At 39.0% G+C, this 23,604-nt stretch overlaps 1 protein-coding gene and 2 long non-coding RNA genes across 3 annotated transcripts in view; 1 reads left to right on the top strand and 2 right to left on the bottom strand.

The window, feature by feature from the left end:
• Positions 1 to 2,242: 2,242 nt before the first annotated feature.
• LOC122643818 (caffeic acid 3-O-methyltransferase-like) overlaps positions 2,243 to 23,604 on the bottom strand; it is a 32,712-nt gene continuing 11,350 nt past the window's right edge. Inside the window, exons 5-6 of the mRNA XM_043837395.1 lie at positions 7,102 to 7,313; positions 2,243 to 2,459 (exon numbers count right to left, since the gene is read on the bottom strand). Coding sequence (XP_043693330.1) covers positions 2,243 to 2,459; positions 7,102 to 7,313 — 429 coding nt within the window. The remainder of the gene's footprint in view (positions 2,460 to 7,101; positions 7,314 to 23,604) is intronic.
• Positions 8,109 to 17,825, bottom strand: LOC122642579. Its single transcript, XR_006330064.1, has 3 exons — positions 17,695 to 17,825; positions 11,793 to 11,805; positions 8,109 to 8,120 (listed from the first exon to the last, which is right to left on the bottom strand). It is a non-coding gene; the product is annotated as an uncharacterized LOC122642579 (long non-coding RNA).
• LOC122642578 lies at positions 16,892 to 18,168 on the top strand. The gene is made up of 2 exons (XR_006330063.1): positions 16,892 to 16,935; positions 17,963 to 18,168. It is a non-coding gene; the product is annotated as an uncharacterized LOC122642578 (long non-coding RNA).

The following is a 23,604-nucleotide window of genomic DNA, read 5'->3' as shown; positions in this document are numbered from 1 at the left end:
AGACTGGCGCTGTCTCGACTGATTGAAGTGCGACGCGTGTGAGTGTGAGATGGCAATTAATAGGTATCTTAGCGTGAAGGGAAAAACACTTGAGAAAGAAAGTATTACCGAATTACCTCTTGAAAACAACAGTGTTTCTCACTCTGAAAGGGAAATATGGTTTTCCTTCCTTCCTCTATCGGGAAAGCTGGAGACAGCTTGACTTGCACAAGTGGGACCCACATCCGATACAGCCATCACAAACTGTTTCTGATTAGTCATGGGAATTGACGGTGGGATTACTGTGACGAAAGCCATTCCTATACGGTCGCTTAGTTTTTTTGGACATTTTATCTCCTGGACACGCTTGATCACAGTTTTAAGAATCAGTATCGGGCAGGGGATCGGTCCGGATCGACTTGTGTCGAACAGATTTGCTTATGGCTTTTAAAGAAATTCTGGGCAATCCGATACTGACTCCTCATACTGTACATGTTCTAGAGGGTTCCTTTTAGATTTAGTACAATGGTCATCATGTCAATGGGCATTCTTGTAATTCTCATGTTTGGACTCAGATATAGACATCAGGGCGGGGTACACTATCATCTCTGTGTCTATATCTCCCCTTTTTATATGAAATGACTTTACTGTCTTTTAATGTACGATACTATTTTGTCATACCTCATTGGTGTATGCTTGCTTAGAGAACAATCTCCCTTAATGTATAGTTTGTGGGGTTGTATCGATACATTGTTTGTGTGTGTTGGCATCTCCTATGCCAAACTAATGGGACAAGGAAGAGTCTCACATGTTACGGAGAAGAGAGAATATCAGAGATTATGAAAGGGTATATAGTATTTACGGTGTATATATAATTTCCCCATGTCCTTAAAATGGTTAGGTCAAATGTTCAATTATAAAATTGGCTGAAATTAATCTGTTGATTTCTGGACATTCATAAAGAGACGAGAAAAGGAATGCTAACCGGTGTTCTATGTGGGCATGTACTTGTGCCCAGACACAAACGGTGCGAAAAGACTGCCACATCCTCCTGGAAAGGTCCAAGGGTGCAGCGTACACGCCACTCACAGCACCAGTTAGCATTCCTTTTCCCTAAAGAGATTTAGAGGTAATGGGTTAGGTTTTTATGTTTTGCCAAAAATAAAAAATTAATCTTATCAATTTTTTGACACTGCAATGCCTACTACTCTATTAGTGATGGGAAAAAAATCCTCTCCAATTTCCCAGAAGTGCAATGTGGGGCAGTTCGGCGTTGAGAGCTCGACACCTAGCAAGCACGACATCCAATGATGCCGAGCTCGAGAAGAAAAAAAAAAAAAAGACTCAATCGACCTTGGATTGTTGGATGTCATGACCATCAGATGCCGACCTTTCAAACCCGAACTGCATTGCACTCGACGATCAAGGAATTGGAGAGGATTCTAATCCCTAATGATGCCAGAAGATGGGATTGAGCGCCAAAGGGGTCACCCTTGGGGGGTGGGGAAGGGGTGATGTAAGTCACACACCGGTGCACACTCAAAGTTGACTAATCCTTTTAAATTTTGGGTTCAAGTTCGATTGTTGTTGACCTGAACATAAATTGGATAAGACTGGATCTGGCCCATTGCTACCCCTACGGCCTAACCAAGAGGTATTTTTTGGAGGCCCAAAAATCGAGCACGGATCGTGTCTAGTACAAGTACAGTCCAAGACCCTTGGGGGTCACTCACATGGAATTCACTGTGGAACTCAAACAAGGAGAGGATTCCATGTAGATGGTCTTGGAGGGCCTTGGACGGTACTTGTACAAAGACATGATCCGACCTCCCAAAAATCTATGGGTGCCAATGTTAATGGGGCCTAATTTTGTGGACACATCAATGGATGGATAATTGAAAAATACAAAAGAGAAATGCCAATATTGAGAGGTAAATATCGTTAATTTGAGCTTGAAATTTATATAAAATAAAATTTTAGATTTTAGATTTGAGAAATCCTAATCATTCCCTAAATATCCAACGGTAGCAGCCTTGGATAGAGAAAATGAAGAATTATAGACGAAAAAAATTCATTTATTCCATAACAAACAAAAAATAAATGGACACAAGTACAACCCTTCTTCCTCACAACAAACTAGTAAAACAAGAAATGAATTAGAGAGGAGACACGACAATTAAACCAAGAAAAAAAAGTACCTGGAATTGCAAAAACTAATCCATTATTGCTCTTTCTCTTTCCCATTTTTTTTTTTTAAATGGGTTTACTGCAAGTAGAAGGTAAGGAAAGAAAGGACTGAAGCCCCGACCATGGTTCCAACAAGGGGCAATCCCACTGTTGCGGCATTGGTCGGTGCAGGTGCAGGTGCCGGTGACTCGTCATGATGAGCCATGACTGCACTCATGGAGGCAGCGGCGACGATGACGACGCAGGCGATCTTCCTCATGTCCATGATAGATGTGTTCGGCAAATAAAAACCTCTAAAAAGAAGGAATTATCACCGAACTAGGTTTGCAGATGAGGAAGAGAAGGTTATGATAGATCAGCTATTTAGCTCTCCTTCTGAGTTCTTGGGTTGAGTCAGGTCAGGTATTTATGGGGAATGGTTTGTGACTACTTTGGTGGAGTTTGTTGTTCAATTCAATCTGTTATGAGAAAAAGAGTGGTTAATTCTACACGTATTAAATTTTGCATTAAAAAAGGGTAAGATAGTTGCAAATTTATGGAGGTGAACTCATGGTGGGAGCACCTAGGTTGTAGGAACTTTTCCACTACCCGAGCTCGCAGCCAAAGAAATAGAATCTTAAATGGTATTTTGAAAAAGGGCTCATGTTCTCTCTCCGCAACGTAGGCTATGCTGAGACACATGGACTTGGCACTCAAGAGGATAGGGTGGTCATTGAGCCCACCCCCATCTACCTGCACCCACGGCATGGATAACACTCTCCCTTTGAAAAATACTAAAACTTAGAAAGGTATTTGTGAACCCAAAGAGAAAGTGAATTATTTCGAAGTTGGAAGGGTATTTTGAAAAATACTAAAGGGCTATTTGTGAAGTATCTATTCTTATTCCATCTTAGTATTGGTCCAAGTGGCCCATAAAAAAGAATAAGCCCAAGCCCATAACAAAAAATATGTCATATAAAAAAAAGGGATCGGCCCATAAAGACACATCCACACCCTGCACTAACTTGTCCCAGCCATATATAATTTATGGGAAGCAGTTTTTTGTCTGGGAGTACGCCACACGCCAGCACTCCCATGTGTCTACCTCTCTCTTCCTCAAAACAAGGGGATAGAGGTGTCTTTTCAAATGGAGAGGAGAGAGATAGACTCATGGGAGTGTTGGCATAGGCCACACTCCCAGATAGAGAACTTTCTCCCATAATTTATATACACACCTCTCCACTTGCAATGTGAGACTAAAGCAAAGATGGGGTGGAGATTCTGTTTGGTTGGTTCTCGCCATGTGGGGTAGTACCCCCACATGGGCTTGCACTCTAAAGTTTTTTCTTTTCCTAACTACAAAATTTGAGAACTGGTCACATGCATGATTAAAATAAGGACAAAACATTCCTCTAGGATGTTGATAGTAGATTGTATACAAAATCACACTTTTTGAGCCAAAAGCATGTTGAGCATATTACCATTTGGAGAAAGCTTTCCTTCACCATGCAATGAAGTTTTACCACACCATCCTAGAGTTCATAAACCCTTGTGGGGTCTTATGTTTTTGAAAATATCCTCATACCTTTCCGTGCACATCTGAAACCCTGCGGTGAATAAATTTTCATTTACCGTGGCTGAAGGAAAAATCGGTTCTCACAAATTTTAAATCATGAATTGTAAGCTTTTTGTCGCAGAGGATTGTAGTTAGTTCATTATGGCAATAATAGTTCAAAGCATCCATGGCCTGATGGCCATGAACAACTTGTCCGTTCTTTTTGTCTGAGAAAGAATATGGAGCTTCGGGAGGTGGGGTCACATGATAGTGGAACAAGATAAGGAAGGTGTACATGGTGTTGATTACTTGTAGATGGTTTTAGGTGGGAGACTCTTTCCCTATTATATTTCTCCACGACTAATTAATGAATGTCACCATGTTAGGTACTTAACTAATACTTCAAATGCTCAAGAGTTGATGAAACGTATTAAATCAAGCCCTTTAATCTATCCTATATTAGAGTATTAGACTGATCCACTCTAATGCTCATACATTATATCAACCCCCATTAGACACATAACAGACCACCACTATCCCTAAGGTTTCTTCCTGACAATATGTAGTCATTTCTTGATGGCTTTTACTCTATTTTTGTGTAGCCTTTTTTGTGACTCAAACCCATGATGTGGTGTCTGGCTTTGATACCAAATGTTAGGTAATTGACCAATACGCCAAAAGCTCTAGAAATTAATGAAACACGTTAAGTCAAGCCCTTTAACTTATTCATACTAGACTGACCCACACTAACACCCATAAACTAGATCGAGTCCCATTAGACACATAACACATCATATATTTGGTTATCATTTCACTAAATGTTGTAAATGGACCAATTCAATTACTTATACAATTTATATTGGAAAAAGTTTTCCTCAACCTCACGCGAGAAGGTTCACCACACCATTATAAGGTTTACAAACCCCTATAGGGTTTTAGTATGTTCCTTAAAATACACTCCCCATGGTCAAGAGATTCCCCTTCACCATGGCTTAAAGAAATCTCAGTCGTTTTATATTCTCATGTGACCGTACTTTGATTCTTTGTAGGAAAATGAAACAATAGCATAAGCTATCATGGAAGGCCAAATGAATATTTTAATACTCAACTGGTATCAAATGCAAAGATATTTTTTAGGGAGAGGGTTCCCTCCGACCTCTATGTGCAATTTTGGTCGTTGGAGGGGGTGGGGTAATTACAGAAAACACTTAAAATAGGGGGTACTTTAGGGATTTCCAAGGGGGTGCTATAATAAAATGGATGGGGGCGTGCAAAAGCGATTGGGAACTAGCGTCATGGGGATCTTTTCCCCTTATTTTTAGGAAGTGTCTGAATGATATATCTATAGGCGTATTTAGAACTGGAAACGGGGTGTCAAAACCTAGCCCGAACCGGTAAAATCGATCAAAACCGATCGACCGAAAAGAACCTTATCGGATTGGTTTTGGACTGGGGTATGACAGGATCAATTGAAAACCGGACAACACCAAACTAGCCGATATCCAGACCAAATGCCGAACCGAATGAAACAGATAAAAAAAAACATTGAGTATGAGGTTATGAATAAGTGAATTGATTATCCATTGATTTCAATATTAATGAGAAAATTTCAGGTTGTAAGAGGAGTTGTTATAAATCAATGAGTATGATGTTATGAATATGAAAATTAATATGTAACAATGCTTCCATTAATCTCCTTGTTCACTATACAAAATTAGTTGGACATTTAAATGAATGATTTGATAGTAAATTCATGATTTTGTGATTTCAATACTAGTTATCTTCTTATCAATTGATTTCAATATTAGTTGTCTTCTCCATATAATGATAAGATTTGATTTGTAACAATGATTCGCTACAAACTCTATTCATCCATTGATTTTCTTTGCAATTCATTCATCTTGTTTTGATTACAACATGAACACATCAATTCAATTTTCTTATTTTGGTTGTTTACTTGTTTGACTTGTAAAGATGATTTAAAGTGTTTGTACCAAATCTTTCATCAATATAAGTTATAAATATAAAATTTTATTATGATTTAAGCCCGAAAACAAATCGTCTAACTCGACATTAACCTGATGCTAAAAAACTAAAGTAAACCGAGATTAATTGGCGTCATTTGTGATAATGATGGTTTGGGGTTTGACAGCTCACGTTCGAGGCACTCCTCCCGTATGCCATACATGACATGGACCCCTTTGATTACTCTCTTAATTTCCAAGAAGTGGAGCCCTATGGTACCCATATGTTGATCCCTTCTGGGTCTTGTCCTACTTGTCTCCTCTCCCCTACCTCCCCTAGTGGGGACCTTGCATTAAAAAATAAAAAAATAAAAACATAAAAAAATAAATGTAGAGACTTGTACTTGATATTTTTTTTGGTAAGATAGACACTTTACTTGATAGCAGTTTTGAAAACGATAGATTGATCGAAATTATTGTTGTGGGGCCAGGCCTATTTTGTCCAACCCAAGACCCATGTGCCCATCACTTAAACCGTCAAGGGGTTAAGCCGGTGGATTTTTTTGAGAAAGCCAAAATTTGTTTTTTATTAATTTTTTTTCTTTCTTTCGGCTTTGGTTCATGGCGGTGAGTTCTCCAGAGAAGAACCAACCAAAAAAAAAGAATAGAGAAAAAGAGAAAAAAAGAAAATGAGAGAACGAGAGAAAGACAGAAAAGAAGAAGGAAGAAGGAAGAAGGAAGAAGGAAGAAGGAGACGGAAAGGAGCAGGGAATTTGGGATTGGCTTTGGAGTCTTGGTGTTTCTACTACAATTTGGAGACCTCTTCAAAGCAAAGAGACTTTATAAGAAATGATGTTTGTGGTGAGGACTTGGTTTGGTTTCTTGTGAGATAATTTCTATTATATTGTCTCCAATTATTTGTACATCTCAAGTTTGGACAAGAACTTAAAAGAATCATCGTACTCCTATTTTTCTCATAATGAATTGGTACAATATTTGCCCTGTGATTTTTTCTTCTACACTGGAGGGTTTTTCCACATAAAATTCTTGGTGTTGATTGTGTGATTGTTTGCTTGCAATTTTATTTCTTTTATGTGCTTGGCTATATTTGTTCGGTAATTTTTTATTAGATTATTATATTTCTCAATACACACTAGACAAGTAAGTTTGATTAATCCCAACAATTATTTAAGAAGATGGATGGAGCCAAGCATTTATCATCCTGCATGCCTAGCTCCTAAGTACATCTTTAGTTAAGTAGTAATACAAATGCCAAGGCGTGGGCCGGGGTACATATGAAAACAAAGAGGTACGTACCCTAAACTTATTGGAATTAAATTGGGAATTAATTAACATTAATCAATCTCCATAATACAAACTAATTAATTAACTTCCTTGGCCGGTAGTCGGTGCCTTGGGTGATGATGAAAAACTTACATGTGAATGTGAGTTTTATAGAATTCCATGACCCAATGGTTAACACAAGCAATTAATTTGAAACCAATAAATCCAGCTCCCTTTGACAACATTTCAAACTCTCTCTCTGTCCTTTCTTTTCCTCCAGCGTGTTGAGCCAACATAATCAAGTCTAATCGGAAACAGGCTTTTGCATCAACAGTGGTCTCAGGAGCTATTGGAAGAACCCTATCTATCACTACCACTTTTCCATCATCTGCTAATGCTTCATAACAAATTTTCAATAACTTCAAGCAATCTTTATCACCCCAATTGTGAAGTACACCCTACATACACACACACATATATATATATATATATATATATATATATATATGTTATGGTTGAGAGAGGATCATCAGAAGGAGGAAGGAAAAAAAAAAAAAACAGAAGAAGAGAGTGTATTGATGAAAACCCATATCAGCTATAACACCTTTAGAAGAATGATGTCTCCTGCTGGAACACTAACAAACATATCTCCACCTACATGCTCCACACCTACAATTAATTAATTAAATCATCTATTAATTAGATCAACATATATACAAATATATAGTGAAAAAATTAATAATGATTTAGGGAATCAATTGAAGAGAGGAAGAATATAATATAATATATACCAGGATAAGTTGGTGCATTGTGTATCACATGAGGCATATCAAAGTTGATGCCCTTAATTTTAGGGTACTTGGAAGTGATTAACTCAAGTGCAGCTCCAATCCCACCACCCACATCAACTACTACTTTTGCATTCTCAAGACCTTTGTATTTCTCAAGGATTACATTCATGGTTTTCATGGTTCCCTTTAGCATTGCTGTATTGAATGACTCATTGAAATTTGGGTCTGTAGCAGCATAGTCATACACAGAGATGCCATTTGCCTTGTCAAATGGAGTCCCTCCTTCCAATACCGCATCTTTCAAGTGGTGCCTATACTCAACAATCCAGATTATATATATCACAAAATAAAAAATAAAAAAACCAAACAAAATTGTTATTTCTTGGCAAAGTTGAGGAGGTCTCAACCATTACTTCAAAGTTTAAAACTCTAGATCGAATACAATAATTTGGATACTCTACTGTCGAGCTGCCTCATCCTGTTTTGTTGTGCAAACATAGCAAGACAGGAAATGACCGTCTTACCCCCACTCGGACAAGGGGTTGGGCTGAAACTTATCACATGGATAAGATCGATATGTGGACAACAACTTCACAAAATCTAAGTGATGAATATTTAAACTATTAGCTATGTGGTAGATATATATTAGTCATTAAGAGAATGGATCTAGGCAACCATTAATGTTCACATGGCTCAGCCATCTGCAAAGGATTGAAGATCACCACTTTGGATTGGCTTTCTTCTTGTATCCTCCTTGGATCTCCCTTTCAGCTTGTTTCAGCTGTACGGATCAGGATTGAGGTATTGTTATTGGTATCGATATTCGGCCAAAATAATGGAAAAGTACCAATTTTAAGGATCGGGTCTCCATATCGGCTTGGATCAGTCAAAAAAAAAAAATTTACAATTTTTAAAAAATTCAGAAAAAATGGGGGAAAAAAAGTGAAATAATGGACAAAATAAGAAATAAACTTGCAATAAAAATGTAAAAATCTTCGAAATAGTTTTCAAAACAGTTTTTTTTTTTATAAAAAAAAGAGAGCAAATTACTTATGATCCGGATCATGTCGGATCAGGCGATCTAGATCCAGTACCAATTCCCATCTCAGGATCGGCCAAGGATCAACATCGGCCTCAATCGATACCAAGCCAATCCGATACTGATACCTCAATCCATAGGACAAAATTCCGATACTGATACCTCAATCCATGGGACAAAATTTTGCAGCTGCCTTCATGCAAAGAAACGAAATCTAAAAGGATAGTTTGAAAAATATTAAAACCTAGGAGGGTATTTTAGAACCCAAAGGGGAGGTGGATAATTCCATTTTTTTTTGGCTGCAAGCCCAGCAAAAGGATTTCCTCCTAGCCCCACCTACAAAATTACTAGCTCACCCCTGTTTTTGGGGTGGTTTCCAAGTGCTAGACCCTCCAGCTCCCGCCACGGTTGGAGGAGAGCCAGATCCACAAGCCCGAGTAGTAGCAAAATTATTTGCTAATCCTGTTGGAGGTCGTGTTTGGCGTGTTGGTCAAGTGCTCACTTGCATAACACTTGGTCACGGGTGCAAGTCCTAGAAACAGCCTCTTTGGAAACAAGGGTAAGGTTGCGTACATTTGACCTTTCCCAGACCCTGCTAAAACGGGAGCCTTGTGCAATGGGTACAACCTTTTATAAAAGGTCATGCTTGGTGCGTTGGTCAAGTGCTCAGTTGCTGAATGTTTGGTCATGGGTTCAAGTCATGGAAACAGTTTCTCTAAAAATAGGGGTAAGGTTGCGTACAGTAAACCCTCCCCAGACCTTGCTAAACGCAGGAGCCTTGTGCACTGGGTACGACCCATGGTAAGGATAGGCTGTTGATTTTGTTGTGGGGGCTTTCTCTCTATTTTTTTCATGTTCTTTCCTCCATATGTTTTTGGGTGAGGGGAATTGAAGGGGGATTGGAAGTAGCTTACCAGCTCTGAAGGAAGACCTTGTGATTTAAGGCCTTCAAGAGGCCAGCAAATGGTGCATCATTATTTGCAAGAAAATAAGTAGAGACCGGTGCCAAGCCATAGAGCCTTTCAACACGGCCGTCTTCATGGGTAACAAGAGAGCAAGTGAGCATGGAGTAACTGGCTAGAAGCCTCATGATACGATCAACCATCTCTGGGGCATCTGGGTTCTCTGTTTGGAGCTGAGATGCTATCACTGAAGGGGAAAGCTGAGCATCTGGACCAGCTCTAGCTATTATCTCTAGCAGATCTAACTCCATAGCAGCTTTGAAAACCATAGGAAGGACTACAGCACTTGGCATTTCCATGGCCAAAATTATGGATGTTTTGGGCTGATTATTATCATCTGTGGAAGCAGCTGCCATTTTTCAAAAACTTTAAAGTCTCTTCTTCTTGCTTACTAGTTTTTGCTTATGAAAGCTGCAGGTATAGCCACCTGAAACATTACAATATATATAGATCGAAGCTGAGTTCCATTAAAATTGAAGGTAGCTATCCTAACCTAAATCATGGGGAGCCACCCAATTGTCAACACTCCACTTTATGAGCTAGTTAGTGTACGTACGTGCGAGCAATCCATTGAATACATGGTCACACTTGCCTTTGCATAAATTTGTGTACATTTATTTCATACCAATATTTTCCTTCCACGTGTCCTCTTTTAAATAGGGATGTAAACAGATGGGATACGGACATTACCAAAAACAAAAAAAAAAAAAACAGATGGGATACGGATAGGATGTGGATAAGATTTAGATTGATTAGACGTGATACCCCTCTCTCTCTCTCGCTCTCTCGCTCTCTCGCTCTCTCGCTCTCTCTCTTTCTTGTCTTGGATTCTTTCCGTCATTGTTTAAAAAAGAATAGAAATGAATGATTCCAAAGAATCAAATAAATGCCAGAAACCACTCTAGAATATAATACCAAACAGTCAAAACACAAAGAAACCACTCTAGAATATAATACCAAACAGTCAAAACACAAAGGAAGAAGTGGAGAGAGAGAGAGAGTGTGTGAGAGTCGTAGAAGATTCAAGGAGGTCGGATTTGGCTCCTGTCCTACAGTGGTGGCGGGAGCTGAAGCGTCCAACACCCCCTTAAGATGCTGCCATGTGGACTGAGTAGGATCTAACGGTCAAAATCAAAAGCAGCATTTTTAAGGCATTTAACCCATTGTTAGTCGGGTCACTCTCTAAAATCGAAAGGACCCATCCCTTCCTCTAACCTCCAGCTTTTGCGAAACGAGAAGACCTCATCAGAGCATCCTCGTTCCTCACCACCATTACTCATCTTCTTCAAGGGATCCGGCGAGGGTAACCATATATCGACAAAATGCTAGGTAATGTGAACGATCTTATTTGAGTGGCAAAACCCACATTGTCTTCCAAACACCGCAAAAACCCTAGAAAAATTCTCTCTTGAATGCAATAACGAAGGAAGTAGAAGAAGAAAAAGAATGGTTGAGATGTCGAATCTCCCAGTCGATATAATCAAGGATATCCTTTTAAGGCTACCCGTGAAGTCCCTGGTTCGATTCAGGTGCGTATCCAAAGATTGGCGATGTTTGTGTAGTGATGATTCTTTTCTTCACCACTCTATACCACAATCGATTCACAGAGAAAAATCCTTCTCTCATCTTAACTGATGGAACAACCTCTTACACAATAGAGGACAATTGATGTGAAAAACTTGATTTACCTTTCTTGTTTACCAAATTGGGGAATTTCCAGTATGAAATCGCAATCTTGGGTTCGTGCAATGGGTTGTTATGTTTTTCTTTGTCAGCACCGCTTTTGAAGATTCATTACGGAGACTCCATATACCTGTTAAATCCAACCACTCGAGAACTCAAGAAGCTACAGTGATTGAAGCTTTCCAACTTTGGGAATTTTGGAATGGAAACCCTTTTGCAGTTCTTGGAATTGGACACATCCATGGCCTCGATCGTCAGAAACCAAAACAAGAAGAAGAGAAACAAAACCAGGAATCCATTCGTGCGAAAGGGAAATGTACAGACAAGATTGTAAGGAGAGAAGGGGAAAAAAATTGAAATCCATGGGACTGATTTAGATATTCTCTCAGATTTCATGTCTTTCTTCTCAGATGGGTAACAATTACAGTAACAGTGGTATCACCATGACCAATTCGTTTCCTCCGTCGGATTCAAAAGAAAAAGAGTTTGACAATTTAAAAATCAGAGAAGAAAAATAGGAAAAAAACAAGAAACGTAAATCTGTAAAAGGATCGATCATCAATCTCCATTTGTTCTACCTCTTGTCTTTTCCTCTCTTTGTAATTTCGATTACTTCATCCATCCGGGCTGATCAACCTTATGCCGATACATTTACAGTCTTTCTCTGCGGATGGCAAAAATCTTGAGTGGGTAATGGCGGTGAGGAACAGAGAGGATGCTTGATGAGGTATTCTCGTTTCGCAGGAGCTGGAGGTTAGAGGAAGGGATGGATTCTTTCGGGTTAGAGAGTGACCCGACTAACAATGAATTAAATGACTTAAAAATGTTCCTTTTGCTTTAGATCGTTGGATACTGTTCAGTCCACATGGCAGCATCTTAAGGGGGGTGTTGAACGCTCCAGCTCTCACCACTGCAGAACAAGAGCCAAATCCTTTTTTATAAGAAACACCACCTCCTTTAACGATCAATTTGGTCCATGTTATTCCACATGGTTTTGATGAAGACATCATGCAGCTGAAAGAGAGTATGTGCCTATTTGGGTACAAGTTAGTCCGATTCCGGCCGAGGCATTCTCCTATGATGCCATAAAACAAGCTGTCTCTTGTGTTGGGAGAATCATCTCTTTATATTTGGAGTCGGATTTGGCACTGCCCGAGTTAAATTACTAATCAAATGGAGACGTCAGTTGTGCATGCATTCAAAAATCAGGTCCTGTCGTGGAGTCTTATCTTCAGTGGATTTAAAGTATGAGGAATTCAAAGTTTGTGGGCGCTGTGGCCGGTTATGTCATGACATTGGGTCCTGTCCCTCTATTTTTGGACCATCAAGTTCTTCTTCTACCAGTGATCTATCTGTTGGGATGTTTGATCAGGCCATTTACTGTTCGTCTATTGGTGAATTTTACTGGGTTATTGGAGGACCATAATATAACACAAAATAATACTGTTATTGTGACTGAGTCAGATTCTTCTCCTGAGACGTTGACTCCTTTACCTGTGATTACTGGCCCAGTGTTATTGGAGGGGAATATTTCTATGGAATGGGAGGGTGCGACCGGTCCTCTGGATTCAATGGTGGCCCCCACTTCTGATGGCGTAAAAGAGATCCTACCTGAACCAAGCCTGGTCCCCGTGGAACCCTTTGAGCCTTTACCCAACCTGTCACCTTCAGACTCCAATGATGATTCATTCATTAACGCACTGCTCACCGATCCCAGAACTGATTCGCTTTCGGCTGATGTCCTACCTGCTGTGCTTAGCGGGTTTGATTCACTGGAACCTACTGGTTCGGCTCATATGTACCCACCACCTTTACCTCTAGATCTGGACCCACAGTTTTGTATTTCCCCTTGCCCTGTTCTTGGTCCCTTCTCCCCTAACCTGGCTGAGTTCTCTGCGGATATTCATCTGCATTAGGTTGTAGCAAAAAAGAGAAAGCTATCCCTTCCCCCTCTTTCCTCATCCATTTCCTCTGATATTGCCTCTATGAAGCTGCTCTTGGACCATTATCTGGCATCCACTACAGACCCTTCTGCTTTTCTCCATTTTTTTTTCTACTTGGTTTGAGGAGGCATCTGCTTGGTATTCTGTTGGTATTGGCTTGTCAGATTATCACTTTTCTCCTGGCCTGGCACCTGGCACTACTCGGGAAGCTCAATCACTGAATCCGGTGCACCTCTTAACTGTATTTGTTGATTTCTTTAATTATTCATGCGTTCTATTTATTTGTCTTTTCTGTGTTTCTGTTAGTATATGGATCCTTAATCGTCGTGCTTTGGCTAGAACCTTTTCTCCTTGGCGGTATAAATTTTGTATGTCTACAGCTTTCTGCCACTACAAGAAAAAGCATTTTTGGCGACGGTAAAAATGTTTACCGTAGCCAAATATATATTTATAGCAACAGTAGTTTACCATTCATCGCCTTATTTAATTTATAGCAACGGTAATATATAATTCGTCGCCCAATATGAGTTATAGCAACGGTAATATATAATCCGTCGCCCAATATGATTTACAACTACATGCACCAATATAGAGTCGCCAAATTTCATTTAGGATGACGAAAAATATATTGGCGTCGCAAAAAAATATTTAATACAACGGTAATTCTATAACCGTTACGAAAAATACGATTTGTAGCAACAACATAATACAAACCGTTGTGTTATATTATTTTGACCAACGGTTTTATAAGAACCGTCGCCTTAAATCACTTAAGGCATAAGGGATTGTATTTATTTTGGCCAACGGTTTTACAAGAACCGTCGCCTTATATCAATTTTGGCCAACGGTTGTACAAGAACCATCGCCTTATATCACTTAGGGCAACGGATTATTTTTTACTGTAAGAGATTGTATTTATTTTTTTGGTCTTTCAACATTCCCGCTCTTCTACCAAAAAAAAAAAAACATTCCCGCTCGTGGTTTCTCTTCTCTATCTGTCCCTCTCGATCTATCTGGCTTTTGAAGAAATCTACTTCACTTTTACGTTTTCCCTTTATCCTTTATTTAATGTGTGTAAAACTTAATCTGCAATTCACTACTTTACTTTTACTTTGTTCATCACCTTTCTTCTTTTTGATAATGCCTTTTCTCCCCAACTGGGGAGATGAGGTGCAAGTTGCAGAAGTGGGCTTATGAATTCTTGTTTTTTATGGGGTGGAAAAAGCCATGTTTGGGAAAGATTGGGAGAGCCTGAAGGTCACTTGCAATCCAATCCACTGGCCACCCAAAGCTGTAAAAAATGGATTTTTATAGGAGGAACAGCAGAGGAGATATTCTCTTCTTCGTTCTTAGTTGCATGTGAGTCCAGCTCTGTTTTATGATCCAACCATTAGTTTTAGTGATCAAATGCTTTGAGTAATTCATTTTTAAAGAAAATTGAGGAAGAAGGTGCCAAATTCATAGTTGGTTATTAAATGAAGGGTTTCTACTGCAAATCAGTTGGGGCACCCCAACCAACAATTTATTCTTCAACGGCTCTAGTAATTAGATGTCATGGAACAAGCAGGGAAATGGTTGGGGTTGAGTTGGATTGGATTGGATTGGATGGTGGAGAATTTCATGGTGATGGGAACATGTGGGTATGGTGAGTGTGTGAGTGTGTAGAGGCAGGAAGGGCTGGGGTGAGTGTGTGAGTGTGTAGGGGCAGCAAGGGTTGGGGTGAGTGTGTGAGTGTGTATAGGGGCAGCAAGGGGTGGAGGTGAGTGTGTGGGTGTGTCTGTAGGGGCAGCAAGGGGTGGGGGTGAGTGTGTGACTGTGTAGGGGCAGCAAGGGCTGGGGTGAGTGTGTATAGGGGCAGCAAGGGGTGGGGGTGAGTGTGTGAGTGTGTGATTGTATGTAGGGGCAACAAGGGCTGGGGGTGAGTGTGTGGGTTCATAAATACCCCTCCTAAAGATGATTAACAGACTCGGTACACAATGTGTACTTGATCAGCAAGGGGGCTGCATTATATGTGCTTGTGATGTCTTTTATGGAAAAGAGGTTTGCATTATATGTGCTTGAGATTAGGAAGTAAAGGTGAGTGAATAGGGGGTGGGTTTGGGAGCTGAGAAATAGATCATAGATGGGGTCAGAGACTTTAGAAAGGAAATAAAAGAAATTCTGTCCTCCACTCTTCTTCGCAGAGTTTCTAGGTTATTTAACTTGTAACTCAGTTACAAGATCCAAGAAGCTATATATTAGACTGGGAGCCTGGTCCAAGTTAATTGATTTTGCAAGTCAAATCCATTTCATGGGTTGGCATGCTTTATCGCCCACACCCTTGTTGTTGAAGGTGGACACCTCCATATTAATCTCTTGTGTATGATTTTATTTCCAAAGGACCCATCTAGTTCAACTTGTATTTCCCCCTCTCTCACTGAGTCACTGCAGCTTGCCCTCTTAAATTTTCAAAGAAGAAAACAAAGGCCCATATAACCTGCAGCAATGTTTGAACAGTCATCACAAAGGCTACAGTTATTTTTGTACAGTTTCATACTATAGCCTTCACAAGAGGACACAAGTCACACAACCAATGCATTTACTGAACCTGCTCTTTCAAAGGGACCAATGAAGTTAGAGAGAGAGAGAGAGGCCTGAGTTCCTGACTTAACCTTTAATAAGCCTGCTCTAGCACCAGAAAGAGTTAAGAAGGACAGTGAATGAGGAAAGGTATAGACTAGAAGAGAATATCAAATTTGTCTGGCCAGGGTACACAGCATTCAACCCTTGCACTTGTCCCATTATTTTAATTAACTCTTCTTCTCTTTCTCCTTCTAGAGTAATACTGAGCATGGAAGTCAAAAGTAGGTGAAATTTTTGAAGTGATTGAACACCAATATATGGTTGACAAGTTTGTGCCCTTTTCCTTGACAATGATCTACTTTATAAGGACTCTTAAAGAGTCATAACAATTCTCCAAAACATTTATATTTGACAAAAGACAACCTTTAAGGGAAAGGAATTTTCTACAATTGAACAAACTTGGATGATGACTTGACAACATGGACCATGATTATTTGTTGAGGTTCCAAACATGGTAGAGGTAGTCCTAAGCAAGTTCAAGAATGCAGAAGGATGGGTTCCTTGTAGATTCCAAATTGAAGTGGCAAAGAAGAATCAAAATATGTGATAGGGTGGTAATGAAGAAAAGTGAACTTTTATAGTACTACCAAAAAAAAAAATTCAAAATTCAAAACTATAACTTGTAAACACTTTTTCTTTTTTCTCCCTTTTAGGGCTTGCAGATTACCACGAAGCAAGAGAGAAGAGCTCTAGGGCTGAGTAAGTATAGCTCCTCAATTCTTTGATCAATGCACTTGTGTCTAGCTTTCTATTTGTGATCTCATCGTTGAACTTTTGTCTTGACCATATTATTTCTTCATGTTAGTGGATGACAAGGAGATATGCAAAATGACATTTAATATTAAGGATTTTTTCTTTTTAGCAGTTACACGTGGAAACTATGTCTAGGAGTTGGATTGGAAGTTCAAGGGATGCATCTGTTCCATTGCCATGTAAAGGGGATGTTGGTAATAACTGCTTGAATACATACCTTTATCTTCTTTGAGTGCATTTTGGTTCTTTCTCCATTGTGCTTTCTCTCTATTGCAAAAGTAAAGAATTGTTTAGATTCCAAATTTACTAAAGGGCGTACCTAGTGCATGAGGCTCCCGCCATTGCTGGGTTTGGGGATGGTCATAATGTACGCAACCTTACACCCGCTTTGCAGATAGGCTGTTTCTGGACTTGAACCCGCGACCACAAGGTTGCAATGGAGCAACCTTATTTACTGTTGGATAAAAAATTCCATTCCTCTGAGCGTCTAACTAGGTTGGCTTTTGTTATCCAATAGACATCCTTCTTTTCGTGCATAATGATTGATGTTGCTTCTGTACTAGGTATGTATCCACTGAATATAATGAAATGCATGGGCAAGTCAGCCCTATATGTTTGTATTTCTCGAAGCTTCTTCTATAGTAATGGGGCTGTTGTGCTATTTAGCTCTGGATAATAGATTTTATATGTAATATATTTTGCATTCAGATGACCTACTTGCAAGTCCGTCTGAAGTTTAATTTTATCTTCTTGCAAACTTGCATTGAAGCTCTTAGGAGTTCATTCTAGTATACAATTTTCGGATAATTCTATTAATGTTTTTCGTTTTCCCTTGGTGAGTGATCTTTGCTTATCTCTCATTATTTGCATGCACTGTGTTTGCTCGTGTGTGTTACAAAGCGGTTTTTAATCTCTGCATTATGTTTGTCTCAGTTACAAAATGTTCAGGAAACTGTGATTTATTTTAAGAAAATTTTAATGTTGTCAATGCTTGTCAACTTATTAAACAGCAACCCATGTTTGATTCATAGTTATTGGCTACATGGGAAATCAAGTAAGAAGCAAAGCTTGTCTTTCTAATGGTTAAAACTTTTCCAGGAAGCACCTCCAAGATGGGATCAAGAGAGGCTTTGAAAGGTTTCCTAAGAAATTTATGAAGACTTAAAGTGATTAATGGTGAAAACAGAACATTCTTGAACATTTCTTGTCTCATGAATGCAGCTTATGTCTTAAGTCTCTATCGACCTTGGTGGAAAGAGATGTTGAATGAAAGAATTGGAAAATGTGGCACACCCTGCTACAAGAGTAATTTGCATTCCCCTGTTCATGCTCTTGGTATTAATCAGTTCTTTAAGTGACATGCAGCACCACCTTCCCCAAGCGATCCTGGAGTGAAGAAAGTTGCAGACAAATTAGCAAGTTTTGTACCAAAAAATGGAAGGCAGTTTGAGCACATTACTCATCAAAGAAATCCTGGAGATACACCTTTTAAGTAAGTTTCCTATGATTATGTGTTTAATCCCTGAATGCTACAAGATAATTCTTCTATTGTTGCTCTAATCATCTACCTTATTTGTATTTTTAAATGGTCACTGTGTAAAATCTCCTTGTTGTTTGTATTGGAAATTGTGCTTGAACTTACTGTATTTGTGCTTGTCACTATATGCCGCATGGTTCTATAACTTCATCTAGCAATTTTATCCATGATAAACTTAGAGAGAATCGTTTGAGATGGTATGGCCATGTCCAACGGAGGCCTTCCGGGGATCCAGTTCGGAGGGGAGCGACATGATCCTGATTGAGGGAACCAAAAGAACTAGAGGTAGGCCTAAGATAACCTTAGGAGAAGTAGTGAAGAAAGACATGCTTAGCTTAGGCCTTGCCCCGAGTATGACCTCTAATAGAGCTGATTGGAGATCAAAGATCCATGCGGTCAGTTGGTCTTTATTGTGTGTTGCCGTTGTTTGTATCCACCCCTCTTAGAGACCTAGTGCAGAGTGTTGGGTAGTTAAGAAGCGGTACGTAGTTAAGAAGGGTCGATACCTTAGAGATTTGTGTCGATGTTGTTTGCCCCCCCCTCTCCTTTTTTACTTCTTTTTACCTTTTTTTTCTCTTATAGGATCCATGTAGCCGACCCTATTAAGTTGGGATAATGCTTGGATGTTGTTGTTGTTCCTTTTGCGATTATTGCGTCTTCAGTACCATCTTTAATTGCTTTTGATTTCTAAATAGAGTCACTGTTGAAGGAAATGCCTTGCTGAGGACTTGATTCTTCTGTTACTTGTGGTTAACTGGTCATTTCCAAATAGATGTGAAAGTGAACAGAATGCTTAATTTTACGAAGTTTAAGAGTCCAGTATATTACAGGTGCATTTGGAAAAGAGCTTAGCAATATCCACAATAGTAGTTGTAGAAATTAGTTGAATACATAAAGCAGTTGGGCTATGATGCCCTCAAGATGGGTAGTTAATGGCCTTGATTACATCAAATGTTTGTTCAAAACTGGCTTCTTCTGTGTTTCTTCTTTCCTTTTTCTTCTCTTTTCTTTTTTTTAGTTGGAATGGTTGAGGTGGGATATTCAGCTTGCTTATGAAAGCAAAGTTAATCCTTGATCCTTCTATTTGTAAGTAGTCGGATACTTGGGCGTGGTTTTTGTCATTGGTGCAGAGTTAGTTGGAATGTTGGCAGCCAAACTTGTCTTGGATGGAAATGGATCGATTTTGAAGTGGATATGCTAATATCTGGAATTAGCATATCCAATATTTGAATTTGTCTTGTATCTGATGTATATTTATGTCAAGTATACGGATTTGATTCTGGATATTCAAATCCTAATGTGCTACTCTCTGTTTTCTTGTTTGCGAATATAAGTTGTTCGATAGAAATATATGAAGTAATGAAGGCTAGCGTGACAGAATAAGAGACAGATGAATCTGAGTGCACTTGGGAGCAGCACCAGCAAGTCAAAAGATGATGGAAGCCAGAAGGTCAATTGGATGCTTTTGTTAGTGAACAAAGACAACTTATGGTAACTTTAAATAATTGATATAGCTAAAGTTGGTAATGGTAGATGTACAAGGGAAGAGCTGGAAAAGAATTGGGTTGACTTGTGAGGAAACAATAGTAATTATGAGTTAACCTGTGATATAGAATGGAAAAGTGGAATTGCAAGACATTGCCTCGCTATGAGCTTACATTCAAAATTTTGTCATCTTCCAAGTTCAATTGGATAAGCTATCATATATTGGATTTTACTGTTTTCATATTTTGATTCATCTTAGCTGTCCTATGTAGTTACATTGAATAAGCTATCATTGGATCTTTTACTGTTTTTCATCTTTTGATTCATCCTTGCTGTCCTATGGTAGTTACATTGGATAAGGTATCATTGGATCTTTTACTGTTTTCATCTTTTGATATGATTTTGAATCATATTACCTATTAGATTTTTTGCACACAAGTCAATGACAAGGAGGCTGCTTGTTGAGTTGTAATGAATTTGTAGTATCAAGACTAGTCTAAGCTATAAGAGATTAAAGCTAGTCATACAAAGCTTTCAATTTTCAGTGCAGATAGATGGATGAAGCTTTGTCATTTTATTCTGAAATTTAGTTTTAATGGTACATTGACTCTTAATTGGTACAGTGATACAATCAGATTGGCTTAGAACTGAAGATGGATTTCTCATATTGATGGGTTCCCACACCAGAGATTGCTATGACCAAACCTTTCTTGGATGGCCGGTCTAGGAGATCTCTTGAGAGTTGATTCCCAAGCTGGTGATGTTGTCTTGAAACTACTGTACGTCGCACCATTTTGATCCATTGAATGAGTTTTGCAAAATAAACCCAGTTGATGTTTGATGAGGAGTGCAAAGTCTATGAAGGTAATACAGTGTAATTAGAGTCATGAGTTCTTTTGATTATGATTGTATTACTTTTTTGAAGTGAAGTGTAAGAAATGTATTCTTATTTGGATGTATGGTTAATTTTATTTTTTTCATATGGACTAGTATATTAATGTAATTACAGGAAATATACTGATTTTAAATTAATTTTTTTTTGTTATCTCAGTTTTGGCAACGGTTTTTTTTATACCGTTGCCAAAAAGCCTTACCATATCGCCCTTAGCGACGGTTTTTTTCTTTTTTTACAACGGTTAATATCGTTGTTAAAAATATGGTTTTCTGCAACAGTATGTTTTATTTTGTCGCCATACTATTATCTTCGGCCACGGTTTATTATTAACCGTTGCTAAAGAATGGTTTAGGGCAACGGTATTATTTTAACCGTCGCCAATTACATTTTTCCCAACGGAACCCCTTATTCCGTCTCCTAATTTTGGCTGCGCCATTTATGCCAACGGTGATTGCAACGGCTCAGAAAATCGTTGCCAACATATTTAGCAACGGATTTGGATTTTTGGCAACGAAAAAAAACCGTCGCCAAAAATGAGTTTTCTTGAAGTGTGCCTTGTGTCTTTTATCATCATGCTTTTCCTATCTTGGAATATCAGAGGGTTAAGTAACAAATTTACTCATAAATGTGTCCGGCTTCATGTTAAAAAACATTCTCCAGACTTTATTTTTCTTTGTAAAACTAAATGCATTGAACATTCTTCTGCTTGTGTCACAAAAATTTTGCCTGCTTATAATTCCTGCTGTTCTATTAGTAGTACAGGAACCAAAGGTAGGGAAGGAGGTTTATGGGTGTTATCTAAACCACATTTTACAATACTTGCCACAAAGTCTCTTCAACACTTTATAGCATTAAAAATTTTAGACAGATTTGATAGGGTTTTCTGGGTAATCTTTATTTATGCCCCTCCGCATGTTGGACCTCGTGCGATTTTATGGGAAGAACTGTATTCATTCTTACGCAGTTGGATAGTTTCTTCTGCATTATTGGAGACTTCAATGAGATCTTAGGGCCAGAAGAGAAAATGGGCAATTCTGTGTTTAAACAGTCGACTGCTTCTCTCAAACTTTCATCTCTCATTTCTGATCTAGCGCTTGATGAAATAAAGTTTAAGGGATCACGGTTCACTAGGACAAACAAGCAGAAGCCTCCTCACCTGCTTAAGGAATGTCTGGATCGTGTTTTTGGCTGCCAATCCTGGCTAGCAACATTTCCTAAGGCCACCATCACTAAACTTTCACTGATTGGCTTTGACCATAACCCTATCCTTCTGTCTACTGATGGGAACCGTCCGACGTACAAGAAATTATTTCACTTTCAAGATGCCTGGACTTACCAACTTGACTTTCCCAGTTTCTGCCAAACCGTTTGGCACAATCTCTACAACAATCCTTTTCATATTAAATTGTCCACCTTATCTAATGCGCTTCGGCGTTGGAATAGAGAGGTGTTTGGACACGTGTCCAATTTGCAATTTTCACTGACAGAACAGTTTTTACACCTCTCTGAGAGTTCGTGTCCAGATCAAGCTTCGCTTCACCATACCTCAACTCAACTTAATTGGCTTTTCCAGGCAGAGGAGGTCTTTTGGATGTAGAAATCCAGACAGGTTTATATTCGAGATGGTGATAAAAACACCAGGTTTTATCACTCTATTTGTAAATTCAATTTGCGGCATCGACGCATTGAGATGTTGATTGATGACAATGAGAATCATGTTGAGGATCCTAAATTGATGGCTCAATTGTTTGCTAGCCATTTGGGTACGATTTTTACCACGTCTAATCCACTGGATGCTTCTTTTGTTGAATGTCTGTTTCCCTCGGTTTTGCAGGAACAGGACCAATCTATTCTCACAAATTTGCCTTCTCGGGGGAAATAAAAAAGGTTATCTTCTCCTTTGGTCCGTTCAAGGCGCCTGGACCTGAAGGCTTCCAGGCTGTTTTTTTCCATAAGTTTTGGGACCTGATTAATCAGGATTTATTCTCTCTCGTTTCTGAATTTTTTCTTAATGCACATATTCCCACTGGCCTTAACCATACTCTTATTTGCATGATTCTTAAAACCCCCACTTCATCCAAGGTAGGAGATTTTAGGCCTATTAGCTTATGTAATGTTACCTACAAGATTCTCTCAAAACTTATTGCTAATAGACTTAAATCGTTGCTGTCCAATATCATTTCTCCGTTCCAAGCCGCCTTTCTTCCTGGGTGACAAATTTCTGATAACATTATTATGGCCCATCAGATTTTCTATTTTTTTAAGCATTCTCACAGCAAAACTGGCTATGTGGCTATTAAAATCAACATGTCCAAAGCCTATGATAAACTCGAGTGGGGCCTTATTCTTTCTCTCTTTGATTTTCTCAGGTTTGGTGACCATTGGAAGAATCTCATCTTTGCTCTCATTTCAACCACCTCTTTCTCCATCAAGATGGATGGCAGCCCTTTTGGTATGTTCCATGCGTCCAGAGGCTTGCGTCAGGGGTGCCCTCTTAGCCCCTATCTTTTTATTATCGCAATGGAAGTGTTATCTCGCCTTTTTGCTGTCTATAGAGACTTGAACCTTTTTCATGGCATCAAGATTGCTCGGACGGCGCCTGAAATCACTCATATGTTATTTGTTGATGATATTTTTGTTTTTTTCCGGGCTACTTATGAAGATCTATCAACGGTTAAGGCCATTCTGGACCTCTTCTCTGATATTTCGGGGCAAGAAATTAACTATTCGAAAAGTGGATTGCATTTTAGTGGATCTGTACCTGTTTCCACCAGAAAGTACCTTGGGGGAAGTGATAGGAATTAAGGAAATGTCTCCAAACTCTACATACTTGGGTAGTAATCTCTTTCCTTGCAGATCTAATAAGGTTAAGGATTTCAACACTATAGTTACCAAAATGTAGAACAAACTTTCAACTTGGAAGTCTCACCTCTTATCCTATGCAGG

Source organism: Telopea speciosissima, chromosome 10 (assembly GCF_018873765.1).
Source record: "Telopea speciosissima isolate NSW1024214 ecotype Mountain lineage chromosome 10, Tspe_v1, whole genome shotgun sequence".
Classification (NCBI taxonomy): domain Eukaryota; kingdom Viridiplantae; phylum Streptophyta; class Magnoliopsida; order Proteales; family Proteaceae; genus Telopea; species Telopea speciosissima.
Note: the sequence above shows the minus strand (reverse complement) of the source record. Positions and strands in the feature narration are given on the sequence as shown.